The sequence below is a fragment of the Pteropus medius genome, unplaced genomic scaffold (assembly GCF_902729225.1).
Source record: "Pteropus medius unplaced genomic scaffold, Ma_sr-lr_union100, whole genome shotgun sequence".
Taxonomy (NCBI): domain Eukaryota; kingdom Metazoa; phylum Chordata; class Mammalia; order Chiroptera; family Pteropodidae; genus Pteropus; species Pteropus medius.
In genome coordinates, this window is record NW_024354886.1 from 1,742,211 (window position 1) to 1,757,073 (window position 14,863).

The following is a 14,863-nucleotide window of genomic DNA, read 5'->3' on the forward strand; positions in this document are numbered from 1 at the left end:
TAATTTTGCATCTGACTGGGAAAGCAATCAACCCAGATTGAAACAGGGATTTAGAGTGCTTTGAAGGGAGGTCTCTTGGGGGTGGAGGTCTCTTGGGGGTGGGATGAAAATGGAACTCTGATATAATAGTGTTTTTGAAAGAAAATGTGGAAAGAAAAGAAAGGCAATTCGAAACCCCACGAAAAATAAAAAGTTGTATAAGATATATTACATGTATGCTACATGTTTCTGCATTGGCTAATATTTATATAGGCATAATAAGGTCTTGCTATTTACGGCTACTATTTAACTAAAAATAATTTTATAACTGTATTGAGAAGGCAAAGGAAAAATAATAGAGGATGGGGTCAAATAGCTAAATGCTTACTTATTAAAACAGGAAGAAAATAAATTGTAAATTTCCAACTCAAGAAACAGTACCCCAAGTATATTACTTAGAGATGCAGAAATAGCTAAAAGTTAAAAATGGACGCCCTTTGTAGCACCCAGTTGTGGTCACCAAATATCATTTGCCACTGCTATCCCTGAAAGGAATGGGCTCACTGGAGAAATAGGTGGTCCCAGATCTGGGGTGGGGAATATAGAAGAGAGTCTAAGATACTATATAACTCCAGAAAGTAAGGAAGCTTTCAACGACTACTGGATCCTTATCAAAAACACGTAAGTCAGCCTTAAGGATTCCACTGGACAAAGATGGGAAAATTTAAACTTCAAAAAGAACAATGACTGCAATGGGTTGAATCTCTCAAATATATAATAGTCCATAAATTCACAATATTTAAAAAATTTAAAACTCGATGATTGTTTTAGAATAAAAATAGGTTGAGACAACTCCTTCCTTTTGACATAGGAATTTCCCTCTTCCTACTCATTCTGAAAACTGGTACATAAAAAGGAAATTGGAGCTTGAATCTGATTTTTCTGTTCAAATGCCATTTCAGAGTAACTATCCAGTTCATGAGGGAAATTTCTTCTTTATAAAAATATTTTATTCATAAATGCTAAAATTTGTTAAATCAACACTTTGCAACCTCCAATGAAATAACAGTTCTAGGCAACAATAATCAAAGGCTGCTAAAACTTTTAGAAAACTTCTAGGTGAAAAGTTGGTGTGAAACTTTACAATGATGGATAAAGCTGACTACATCTGAGCCCACCAATCAATCTTAATATCTATCACTAAAAGGGAAACTATGTGACATTGTGTACCTCTTGATATGATGCAGTAGGAAAAAACAGTGTCACCTGTGAACCATTCCGTCAGAAAAATCAAAAGAAATTGAACCTGAACTGAATTAAGCCTTCGAATCTAATTAATTTACAGGAAATTCAAGGGATAGAGGAATATGTTAACATTTTAAATCATACTAATAGGATGCAATCAGCAAAATGTGAACATGGAAAATTCTACAGGAAAAATGAAATTAAATAAAAAGCATTAAAAAGGAAGATGGCAAAAAACTCAAAGACATTTCTCCAAAGAAAATACACAAACGACCAATAAGCACATGAAAAGATGCTCAGTTTCAGTAGTCATTAGGAAAATGCAAATCAAAACCACATTGAAATAGCACTTCACGCCCATTAGGATGGCATTTATACAAATAAACAAAAAATCAAAAATGAAAAATAACAAGTGTTGGCAACAAGTGTAGAGAAACTGGAACACTCCTGTATTGCTGGTGGGAATGTAAAACAGTGAAGCCTCTGTGGAAAAAACTATTCTCATTAAACTTTTCCTTAAAAAGTTTAACATAAAATTACCATATGGTCCAGCGATTCCACTTCTAGGTATATACTCAAAAGAATTGGAAACAAGAACTCACTCAGGTAATTGCAAACCGATGCTCATAGCAGCATTATTCACAACAGCTAAAAGATGGTGACGACGTAAATGTCCATCCACAGATGAATGGATAAACAAAATGTGGTGCATACATACTATGGAACGTTACTCAGACATAATAAGGAGCGAAGTTCTGATCATGCTACAATATGGAAGAACTTGAAAACAACATGCTAAGTGAAATAAGCCAGACACAAAAGGACAAATACTTCACAAGTATGATTCCACTTAAATGAGATATGCAGAATAGGCTAATTTATAGAGACATAAAGTAGAATACAGGTGTTACCGGAATGGGGAAAAGAGAGACTGGGCAGTTATTGTTTAATGCATACAGAGTTTCAGTTTGGGATGGTGAAAAAGTTCTGGAAATAGATAATGGTGATGGTTACACAATATTGTACATATGTTTTCACACTGAACTTTATTTTTTTAAGTGGTTAAAATGGTAAATTTTGTTATGTACATTTTACCACAATAAAAAAAATGTTTCAAGCAAAAAAAGGGGGAGACAATAAAAAGAAACTTAAGAGACATATCGATGAAATGCAATGTGTGAACTTCTCTGGCTCCTAATTTCACAACTCGAAATTAAAGACAGTTTCTGTGGAAGCTAAATATATTCATAACCAATGACCCAAGCAATTTCGCTTCTGGCATATACCCACCAAAAAAAGTACTCGAGTCCACAAAAAAAAAAAGTACAAGAATTCTCTCAGTGTATAATCAAAAGAGCCATAAACCATCCAAATACCCTCGCCAGTACAATGGATAAGTAGATTATAATAAATTCATACAATAGAATACTATTCAGCAATGAGAATGAAATAACAATGACATAGATGAATCACACAAATGTAACAACGAATAAAACAATCCAGACATGAAGAATATATGCTACATGGTTCTATTTATATGAAGTTCAAAAACAGGCAAAACTAATATACAATAACAGAATTCAAGGAGAGGGGTGTTTGTTGCCCTAAATGAAGCATGTGGGAATCATTTGTGCTGAAGGAAATATTTTACACATTGATCTCGGAGATGGTTATGATGGTATGTCATATGTAAACATTCACTGAATGGTGCACATATGATTTGCACAATGTGCTGTATACACATTATATCTTAATTTTAAAAAGAGAAATAATGGGGATCATTTTATAAACTATATAAATACCTAACCAAAACACTGTATACTTTAAACTAATTTAACAACAACAACAAAAAAGATGTGGGCCTCAAATGAAAAGTAAGCTGTAACCATAGTTTCTATGGGAACCTTTTTTTTTTCTTTCCCATAACCAAAACACCAAATAAGGCCTTGGATTCCTCACAAGTATAAGAGACAGGAACTGAGACCTACCCATATCCTTCTCCCACATAATATCAGGCAAATCAATGGTTACACTCTCAAGGAAAGGGTAAACTAAAAGGAAAGTTAGCTATCTTGGTTGAGGCTCTGGGGAGGAGGGATAAATTCTCTCTTGAGAATTTACAACCACTGGCTTACACTCATATAGATTTAGGACTTGAGTTTATACTACCTTGTAGTTTTGGCAGCTCTGCCCTCTGGGAAACTAACACAAAGTTATTCTGAGTCCATAAAACTCCTAGGCACCACACAGGAGCAAATAAAAAGGAACAGGTTCTCAACCAAATGGTCTTGTGTGCATTAGCTCACAATCCAGAATATTAAAAACATAGACAAACAAGCCACACTGAGCAAGAGCTGGCAGAAAAAGCGAAGAGCAGAAATAGACCCTCCAATTTCTTTAGATAACAGAGTTGTTACTAAATATATTTTAAATGTCTAAATAAAAAATAGAATTAAAGAAAAAAACATGAGAAAGGAACAAGACTGTATAAAAAGACCACACATCTTTGAAAAAGAATAAAAAATAACTTCTAGAGATAGGTAAGTAAATTCACTAAAAAGGTAGAGAGAAGTATATCCAAATATATTGATAGAATAAATGTAAATAAACTAAAATTACGAATTTTTTAAAAATAAAGAGATTTTTCAGAGTAGATTAAAAACAAAATTCAGCTAAATGTTCTTTATAAGACAAAAGAGAAGCACCAAGAAAGGTTGAAAATAACAGAAAAGAGATATATATCTAGAAAATAATAATCTAAAAAAGCTGCTGCGACTATATTAATATCAAACAAAATAGACTTCAAAGATAAAAAGCTTAATAATGACAAAAGGAATAAATGGACAGGAAGATATAATCATTTTAAATTTACATGCTCCAAGAACAAAATGTTAAAATGAGGCATTTAGTGTTGTCTCTGTTATGGCCCCCAATGCTAAGAACAAATGATTTTAAGTCCTACACATTATGAAGAAGGCAGTTCTTAAAAGGTAGTGGGAGAGGCAACCCTCAGCCCACTGCCCACCTTGAGGTTATAGAGGGAAGCTTGGTAGAGGCTGGGTAGAAATAAATGTAGGAACTACTCAGAGACCCTGACACATGTCCTCTAGAATCTGGGGATGGAAGGGCTGACCCACTCCTAACAGAAGAGAAGAGGCTGGCTGGGTACCATAACCCCTAAAGAGAGGAAGACGTGTCCTGGGAAGAAGCTGCATTTCCACAGAAAGATGGGGAAAGGCACCTGTTTTTCATAGGCCAGACTGGACTCCTTGAGATGGAGTCACCCTTGGCAGTCTTAAAAAGGACACTAGCAAGGTGACCCAGCAGGGTGGGTGTAGCTGAAGTAAAAGGCAGGCAAGAAAGAAAAAAAGAGCTCAGTTCAAGACATATAGTGAGTGCTTTTGAGAGAGACTTTGTAAATGTGCCAAGCTTCAAAAATGATTAGATAGGTTCCTGTCTTTGTGCTTTCAAGCAAATGCAGGATAAATAGGTATTCGAGTAACTTCAATATAATGTGATGCTGAGAAGCCTCGGTTTTGTGCTGGAGGCAGAGAGACTAGTTGGACCACAGCATTGATTGCTAAACTCAAAACGAGCCTTAAGACCCTGACTTAAGAAGAGGGTAGTAGACATGAAAAAGAAGAGGCAATTAAAGCAATATCTGAGTAAGAAGTAAAATCTGGCTAAACCTTGAGACTGACTGGATTTAGGAAATGTGAGTGAGAAAAGGACTGCAAATGACTCCCGGATTTCTGGGTGACTTAAAGGGCAAGTTTGTGGGTAGTTAAAACCATGAGAATAGATCATATTGCCCTAGGAATGTGCACAGAGTAAGAATAGCAGTGAGCCACTGATAGAACCCCAAGGAACTCCAGCACAAGATTGAGGACATGTCTAGGGTGTGTCCATCGGCTTGAGCTGTTGAAAACTTGTAAATCTTTAAAGCTGAGGATGTTCAAAGGCTAGAATATCTAAATGCTACTGACACAGATTCCCACTTTTAGATTGTAAATTCACATTTTATGTTTATGAGCCAGTACTTCTATGATTAAAACATAATACATAAACGCATACCTCATTGAGCGTCAACATGTCTTCTACTTTCGTGGCTCCACTTTCGGGCAGGGAAATTAACACAGTTTTGGCTATCTCCTTTAGAACTGTATCAATATGCATTTCACACAAGTCACTGATCTACCAACAAAAAAGAAACTGTGGAAGCAAAACTCTTCTTTCATCCAAAATGTACTTGAGTTATAAAGTAATTTAGAGGGGTAAATTATATCTGGAAATATCTAAATATCTGGAAACTTGCATCCAGAACCAATAATAATTTGGTGGAAATTTTTAGGAGTGCACCTGCAAAAGAAAGCTTGACATGGAACTAACATATGACATAACTAACATATGAGGTTATGACAGCAACGTGTGCCATAACCTCATATGCGTTATTTCCTTTAATCTTCATTCCAGCCCAGGAACTGTTACTATTCCTGTTTTACAGCTAAAGAAATCAAGGCTCAAAGAAATAAAGTAACCTAGGGAGGAACACATAGCTAGTGAAAGGCAGAGAATTATACCTAGGCTTATCCAACTCCCAAGCCTCTGAATTTTGTCTCTTATAACATGTTGCCACCACAGACAGACTAGCACAGACAGACTAAAAAGATATGCATGTTCTAAACAGCGAACATGTCACAAGCCAGTAGACAGTCTGCAATTAGATGGCTGCCTCATTTAATTAATATCAGATGCATTAACACTTAATCACTCTATTCTGCCATCTTCCACAGACTACAATTATCTATTTCCTAAACTACACTGTGGAGATGAACCATCATTTTAACATATTAAAGGCAAGGTGATATAGAGAAAAGAGCAGGCAATTGTAAATGAAAAGGACCCAAAGCAATTAAAGAAACATAAAGTTTTATTTTTTTTAACTTAATGGATGTCCTTTCAGTTAATTTTTTAAAAATGTATCTATATACCTTCTTTAAAAGTTGATTGAACATATCCAAAACTGAGTCAACTTCTTGAAAGAAACTTTCTAGTGTTAAAGATGACCATGTTAATATTGTAAGCCCTTGTCTCAACACAGATTCCACCTAGAAAAAAGTAAAAATATATATGTTTCCATTTTGAACAGGAGCATCTGCACTTATAAAAAAAAAAAAAAGGCTTTCTTTTATTACCTGAAAATATTACAGGTCATATATCCTTAATTAGAATTCCCCTCCATTATACCTAGCAAAGGTGACTTTTTGTCTTTAAAATCATCTTTGGCTGCCCACGAAGCAATCATGAATTCTTAGAACGTGCTCATTATTTAGATTTAGATGTTTTTCAAAGGCAACAACACTTAAACAAGGAATCATTCTGTAGGAATAATAGAGCTATAAAGTTGAACTAAGATAGAGGGTCTAGGCAAAAATAGATGTTCTAAAATCCATAATCTATAGAACCATAATCTAATTTTAAACAAGGAAATCAATATAAACCTTCAATATTACCCACCTTTTTCATTTTAGGGGTCATCAGATTGACAAACACAGAAGGCACCTCCTGACATAACTCATCATAATACTGCAGAAGACCCTATTAAAAGTCAAAATGGCATGTTTTACTTCAATTTTAAAGCAACAGTCATATTCTGATTCATGCTAAGTTTTCATTATACCTGTTTCCTCATAGTCCTGCCAAGATGGAAGGTGCTCATTTAAATTTCTACTAACAATATATTTCTTCCTCACCTTTAATTACCTGAGCATCTCCTTTAAACAGTGAATCAATAAAGCTTTCTAGTTTTGTACTTTTAAAATTTATTATTTAATTATCTCTCTATATTTATGCTATTGTAGTTTATCTTTTCATGATGCCCATCATACATTTTTCCTTTTTCTGTTCCTTGCCTTCTGTTTCCTTGTCTTGGCCACTGTGAATAATGCTGTTATGAACATGAAAGTACATGTCTTCATGAATAAATATTTTCAATTTGAGGGGTAGGTACCCAGAAGAGGGATTTCTAGATCATATGGTAGCTCTAGTCTTAATTTTTTTAGGCATTTCCATACTGTCTACCACAGTGGCTGTACCAATTTACCTTTCTACTATATCCTCTCCAACATTTGTTATTAAGATATGTTATGGCACACATGGTATTAAGATTTGTTATTGATAATAGCCATTCTCACAGGTGTGAGGTGGTATCTCACTGTGGTTCTGATTTGCATTTCCCATGTAGCTAGTGAAGTTGAGCCTCTTTTCATATATCTGTTGGCCATTTTGGGGAGGAGTGTCTGTTCAGGTCTTCTGTTTATTTTTAATTGGATTATTTGTTTTCCTTTTGTTGTCGAGTTGCATAAAGATTTAATGCAATCCCCATCAAAATTCCAATGACATTTTCCAAAGAAATAGAACCAAAAAAACTATCAAATTTGTCTGGAACCACATAAGATCCTGAAAAGTCAAAGCAGTCCTGAGAAAAAAGAGCAAAGCTGGAGATATTATGCTCCCTGACTTCGAATTATATTAGAAAGCTACAGTAATCAAAACAGTATGGTACTGGCAGGAAAACAGACAGAAAGACCAATGGAACAAAACTGAGATCCCAGAAATAAACCCACACATATATGGACAACTAATTTTTGACAAAGGAGCCAAAAACATACAATGGAGAAAGGAAAAGCCTTTTCAGTAAATGGTGTTGGGGAAATTGGAAGGTCATGCAAAAGAATGAAACTAGACTGCCAACGCCATACCCAGAAACTAACTTGAAATTAATTAAATACTTAAACATAAAACCTGAAATAATAAAATATATGGAAGAAAACATAGGTACTAAACTTTCAGACTTTGGTCTCAGGGAAGTTCTTGTGAACTTGACTGCAAAGGCAAGGGAAATAAAAGCAAAAATAAATAAATGGGACTACATCAAACTAAAAGGTTTCTGCACAGTGAAAGAAACCATCAACAAAACACAAAAGCAGCCAACTGAATGCAAGAAGGTATTTGCAAATGATATCTTCGATAAGAGGCTTATATCCAAAATATATAAAAACTCATACTACTTTTTCTTTTGTCCCTTGTGTTTCTAAGAAATCTTTGCCTAATTCAAAGTCATAAAAATTTATGCATATGCCTTTTTCTAAGAGTTTAATAATTTTAGTTCTTGCCAAAATAGTATTTAATTGTTACATTTAAAAAACTCAGAGGAGTGTTGGCATTGTGAAAACTTTGGCTTCAGCATCAAAAGCTTTAGATTTTCATATTGGCTAGTTATGGCCTTGGAGAACTGAGTGTCAAAGTGCTGTTATAAATTGAGGTTAATATCACTTGCATTGCATCTTACAGAATTTGGTTATAGAATTCTGATGGTATCATGAAAGTTAAAGTCCTTTACCAAGTGTCAAGTATACATAAAAGTTTAACTACAAGTAACAGAAAAGGAGGAATGGAATCAATGACTTTGAAACTCTTAAATAAACATTGAAAAAATTTAATATTATTAATTTGAGGTGAGAATAACTTGAATCCACATCTCCTATCACACAGTGCAATAAATTACAAAATGATCAAAAATTGATCATTACACTTTATCTCTAAAAAATCGAAAAGAAAACAGAAAAGTTTATTATTTCTGATTGTGATTGATTTTGATTCAAGAAAACGAGTGTGGCATCAGTGATAAGTATGTTTTGAGAATCTCTATTCTAATACTCCAATCATTTTTTTTGTTCCTCCATATTACCCCATAATGTTGAAGAATCGTTTTCCCCTCATGTCATTTTATAGTCATCCTACCTTATTAATTTAGATCCTATTAGTATTAGGATTAAATATATTATAAATTATAATGCACTTAATCTATAAAGTTATAATATTAAGAATATTTTTTAAAACTTTTTAAAACATCATTGTCATTATCCAGAAGTCCAAATCTGATTTCTGATAAACTTTTCATCTTCTGCTTTCCAACTCCACTCTTTCCTTTTGTTTGCTCATCAGTATTTCAATAGTGTCAAGAATCAACAATGGAACAGGAGAGAGAGCTCAGAAATAAACCCACGTACATATGGTCAATTAATTTACAAAGGAGCAAGATTATACAAAGGAGCCAAAAATAAACAATGGGGAAAGAATAGTCTCTTCAATAAATGGTGTTGAGAAAACTGGAGAGACACATGCTAAATAATGAAATTGGACACTTACCTTATACCATACACAAAAATCAACTTGAAATAGATTAAACACTTAAATTTAAGAAGTGAAACTGTAAAACTCCTAGGAGAAAACATAAGGAGTAAGTTCCTTGACATCAGTCTTGGCAATGATTTTTTGGATTTAACACCAAAAGCACAAACAACAAAAGGAAAAATAAATTAGTAGGATTACATCTAACTAAAAAGTTTCTGCATAGTAAAGAAAACCAACAACAAAATGACAAGGCAAGCTATGAAATGGGAGAAAAAATTTGCAAACCATATATCTGATAAGGGGTTCATATGTATAATATATAAAGAACTCACACAACTCTGAAGCAAAAAAAAAAAAAAGTTGATTAACACATGGGCAGAGAACTGAATAGACATTTTCTAAAGACATACAAATGGCCAACAGGTGTTCAACATTACTAATCATCAGGAAAACGCAAATCAAAATCACAATGAGATATATCACCTCACACCTGTTAGAATGATTATTATCAAAAAGATAAGAAATAATGAGTATTGGCAAGGATATGAAGAAAAGAGAACCCTGTGCACTGTTGCTAGGAATGTAAATTGATGCAACCACTATGCAAAACAGCATGGAGTTTCCTTGAAAAACTAAAAATAGAACTACCATGTGATCCAGCAATCCCACTTCTGGGAATATATCCAGAGAAAATGAAATCAAGATCTCAAAGAGATATCTGCACTCCACCTTCATTGCAGCGTTATTCATAATAACCAAGGTATGGAAACAATCTAAATGTCTGTCGGTGGATGAATGGATAAAAAAGGATACACACGTATATATACACACACATATATATATACACGCACATATACCCATATATGTGTATATATATACACACATATGTATGTCTGTACACATATATGCACACATACACAATGATATATTACTCGATCATGAGAAAGAAGGACATCCTCACATTTGCGACAACATGTATGGACCTTGAGGGCATTATGCTAGGTGAAATAGGTCAGACAGAGAAAGACAAATAGTGTACGATATAACTTATATGTGGAATCTAAAAAAGCTGAACTCATAGAAATAGAGTGGAAAACTGGTTGCCAGGGACCAGGGCCAAGGGGGTGGGGCGTGAAAACAGGGAGAGGTTGGTAAAAGGGTACAAATTTTCAGGTATACGATGAATAAGGTCTGAGGATCTAATATATAATATGGTGGCTGTAGTTCATGACATTGTGTCATATAGTTGAAATCTGCTTAGAAAGTAGAACCTAAATGTTCTCACAAAAAAAGCGCATACGTATGCACACATAGATAAAGTGACAAATGTGTTAATTAACTAAGTGGGAGGAATCTTTTTACAATATATATGTATATCAAATCACACAATATACACTTTAAATATCTTACGATTTTATTTGTTAATTATACCTCAATAAAGCTGAAAAAAAAAGACTCAACATAATTTCTCCTAAAGGCCACATTAGCACAACTGCAGCAGTTTCTTCTAAAAAAAAAAAAAAAAAAACTACTTCAAAAATAATTAGAAAATATATCTTACTTGCAAATATAATTTGTCTGCCTTCAATTTACTTTCCAATTTTAGCAATCTTCTTGCCTGTTCTGGTACATCCAGCTTCATTTTTATCATGCACTTAGTTTCCCGAACAACTTCCAGAATTTTGGGATCAAAATTAACCAACAACTTTCCTGATTCTGGATGCCGCACAAAAAGTGTGGCTTGTAAAGCTGCAAAGAAATAATTGTTGGCATTAGTTATACTGGATTTCTTTTCTGCTTCCAGCCCTGTTCACATGCCTGTCTTCCCTACTGGATCAAAACAATAGTTTTAGATATCCCAGGTTCTGAGGCACAGTATCTGACACATGGTCAGTACCGAAAACTTAATAAATAAATGGAGTGTCTATCAGGCCATAAAACCAGATCAAGAGAGAGAAAAACGGATCAAGAATGGATAGCCTTTGTGATATGAGCTGCAACGCCTTCCTGAGTGGGTCTAAGAGAGCCATGTAATACAATGTTAGTTTATTTTTATAGATGGTGATTTAACCCCTGAGTGAGAATTGGAAGATGTGTACAACTACAAAGTATGACACACCTCATAGATTTCAAAACCTTTTCCATGCCTAACCCCAAACTAGCTTCTTTAAAGAGGTTTATCTGAATGAAATTTCCATCCTGAATTTCTGGTAACTAGGCTCAATATCAGTAAGATATATTTATTAAACACCATTGCACTGTGAACTCCCAGAATGTAGAGGAAGATTTTTTTTACACAGTATTTAAACTATTACATGATCAGCATTAATACAAATAGGCATTTTTAGACATGGTTTTTACTATGAATTTAAACACATAATCCCAATAGTTCATGCTGAGTAGCCTAAGATTATGTTATCTTAACATGAATTACCTCTAAAGGCATAATAACAACACACAGACAAGTATGTGCTAGCTTGAATTACATCTTATATTAACAAACTCTACTAACATGAGAATTTCCCAAGTATAATCACATTACTGCACAGAATATGGCTGCATCAAATTTCTAGTAAAATAAAATAGTCTGTATATTCCTTTGAAGTTAGTGGACTTTTACTCATCAGAAAAAAATTTGTCTTATATGGCTCCTAATGATGCTGGTTCCATGAGGATTTCAACATAAAATTATACCCAATTCATTTATAATCTTTTTAAAATTAGGCTAGAAATCATTTATCCTCCCAAGTAACCTCCAAAATAACCTTTGAACGTTTATTTAATGAAATTTGCCTTCCTTAAGGCTGTACTGAGCTCTCTTGAAAGGACAAAATGGTCAGCAAGACCACAAACAATAATGATAGCCAGGAAGTATGTTCCAGGACTGAGTGAACATTCATCCCGGGTAAATCATCATCAGAGATAATTTATGCAGCAAGCAACGAAAAGAGTCCGATACTAGGTCTCCAATTATTATTCTGAGTTCCTGTATAGTTTAATTTTGTCTCATCACTATAACAACAAGAAGTCTTCCAGAGCAATTCATTCCCACTAGCCTGGGTTCACTTGAAAGGCAGATTTGAATCCTGGCCCTGCCACTTCCAAGCTGTGTGATCTTGGGCAAGTCATTTAACCTCTCAGTGCCTCAGTTTCCTCATCTGTAAGATGAGGATAATAATAGTTCCTCACTGGGTTGCCATGAGGATTAAAGGAAGTTGTACATGTAAAGTGCTCAGACAAAGCCTGGCACATAGTAAGCACTATATAAAAGTTAGCTATGACTTATTTAAAGGATAGAAAAATATAACGGACATAGAGAGTATCCTTGGAATGTGTAGGGGAGATAAGACAGATCTATAAAGCAATAAGTGTCATAAGAAAGAACTGCTAGTAAAGTGTGTGGATGACTCTAAAAGAGGAGGACATTATTTTCTGCCAGGAAGAATAAAGAAGGACTTTATGAGACAGATAACCATTGAACTTGGTATTGAACATGTACAAGTAAAAGGAAAAACCAGGACAAAATAAAGAGTAGAAAAGTGCATGGTATTGCAGGAGCTAAATAGTAAATGCTCCATGTGTCAGTTGTTAAAAATTCTCTCTTGCCATTTTCCATAATGTGAATTTAAGCTTCTTTTTATGCTCCTTTGAGAATGTTGCTCCATTAGCAGGCCTTCATTGGGATCCATAGGGTCTTGCCATTTGTATTACCCAGAAACAGCTGGCCTGATAGAAGTGGCCTATTAAAGGTTAACTAAGGTGCCAATTGGGGAGGACACCCTGCAGGGTTGGGGCCCTGTCCTCCAGGGCGTAGGAGTGCAGTGAATCAATGGCCTGTATTTAGTGCTGTGTCCCCAATAGCTAAAATATATGGGTCTGGAACCAAGAGGCAGAAGCAGGAAGGGCCCTTCACTGTCACTCCCATTGACCCAACCACAGAATTTGTTTGTGCCAGCAATTCTGGTGTGGGAGGGAGAAACCTTTCTACCAGGGGACATAGTCATGGTTTCATCAAGGTTATGGCTGAGCTTAAGGTTAAGGTGAGACAAAGTATGACCAATGATTGAGCCCACACAATAACACCACCCCAGATGAGGCCAGCATAGCTGGATAATGGCTTAGACTCATCCATCCTCCACTTCACACTTAACTCTGCCCAATGCCTCAGCAACCCTCAGAGGTACTTAGACATAGCCCTGATACTCTTAATTTATTGAAGCTCAAAATTGAAGTTAAATTTGGTTATAGAAAAAGAAAAAAAGGAAAGGAGGAAGGAAGGGATGGAGAAAGGGAGGAAGACCAGCAGCAATTCTTTCTCCCCTGATTGGGACTGAGAACTCAATCTATAATATGATAAAACTAAACATGAAAATTTTCTAATTCTATGAAGAAATATTTATAAAGAGTCTTGATATTTACTTTTAAGTACTGTTTTTTCAGGAGGAAGTCGTAATCTAAGTAAATCAACTTTAAGGTCATGACAATTTTTGCTTATAAAATCAGAATATCATTACTAACTATAAAGACATAAATAACTGTATCATCCCCAAATCTAAATTTAACCACCATAAGATTATGTAAGACAGATGTAAAAACTTCTCCAGACCATGAACTCGTTCAAAATCACCTAACATAAGTTCGCACTGTCTTATACACACCATACTGTAACTGCGAGATCTCTCTGACCCAAGCTGTGTGATACACCACCTCGAATTCCACCAGAACATAGGAAATTTTGTTATACTGACGAATGACAGCTTTGCCTTCCACACTTGACAAAATTTCTGAGTTTTTCTGTTTTTTCAGGGAAAAAGAAAGATTTTTTAAAAGACTGCTGTTTGTTTTCAAGTCAAAATCATAAAGCTATATTTAAAATGAGCTATATTTAAAATGTTTATATTTAAAATGACATTAAATAACCATTTAGATCTTGCATCAGAGTAAAACAGAAATGAGGAAGCTATACAAGCTAGAGAGAGTCACAGGGAAATATTATTAGAAGAAAAAGAAGATTGGAAAAGGGAACAAAACGTTGAAAAAGAAAGGTCTCTAGCCCTGCTGCCAGCCCCAGGCATTGAGAGTCGCTGCCTCCAGCTCTCTGTTCTCTCTCTACTTTTCTGGACAAGATACAGTGGACTGATTTTCCATGAACTGTGGACTATCAGGGCAAATTCCTAAATTCTAGCACCAAAAAAAAAAAAAAAAAAAAAAAGTAACCCTATACTAAATTTCTTTATGTAGAAATTGAATCTTTTATGTTGTGATTCACATATGTCAAAAACAGGGCACTCTCTGCTTTGCCACTATAGAGTCGATCAGCAATTGAGTCCCCATCCTGGCTTTTGCCTAAGGCCATTGTTTTAACTTTTTTCTTAATATTGAGAATAGTAAAATGATAGTAGCAAATAGAAACTATAAAAACTTAATATTTAATGCTTAAGTA

General features: G+C 34.7%; 1 protein-coding gene across 2 annotated transcripts in view; it reads right to left on the bottom strand.

The window, feature by feature from the left end:
- The window catches only part of DNAH8 (dynein axonemal heavy chain 8), a 310,080-nt gene that overhangs the window by 234,848 nt on the left and 60,369 nt on the right, over positions 1 to 14,863 (bottom strand). For both annotated transcript variants that reach the window (XM_039856088.1, XM_039856089.1), the window contains 5 exons: positions 14,079 to 14,214; positions 10,982 to 11,169; positions 6,742 to 6,822; positions 6,216 to 6,332; positions 5,299 to 5,418 (listed from right to left, as the gene is read on the bottom strand). In XM_039856088.1, the coding sequence (XP_039712022.1) occupies positions 5,299 to 5,418; positions 6,216 to 6,332; positions 6,742 to 6,822; positions 10,982 to 11,169; positions 14,079 to 14,214 (642 nt within the window). The remainder of the gene's footprint in view (positions 1 to 5,298; positions 5,419 to 6,215; positions 6,333 to 6,741; positions 6,823 to 10,981; positions 11,170 to 14,078; positions 14,215 to 14,863) is intronic.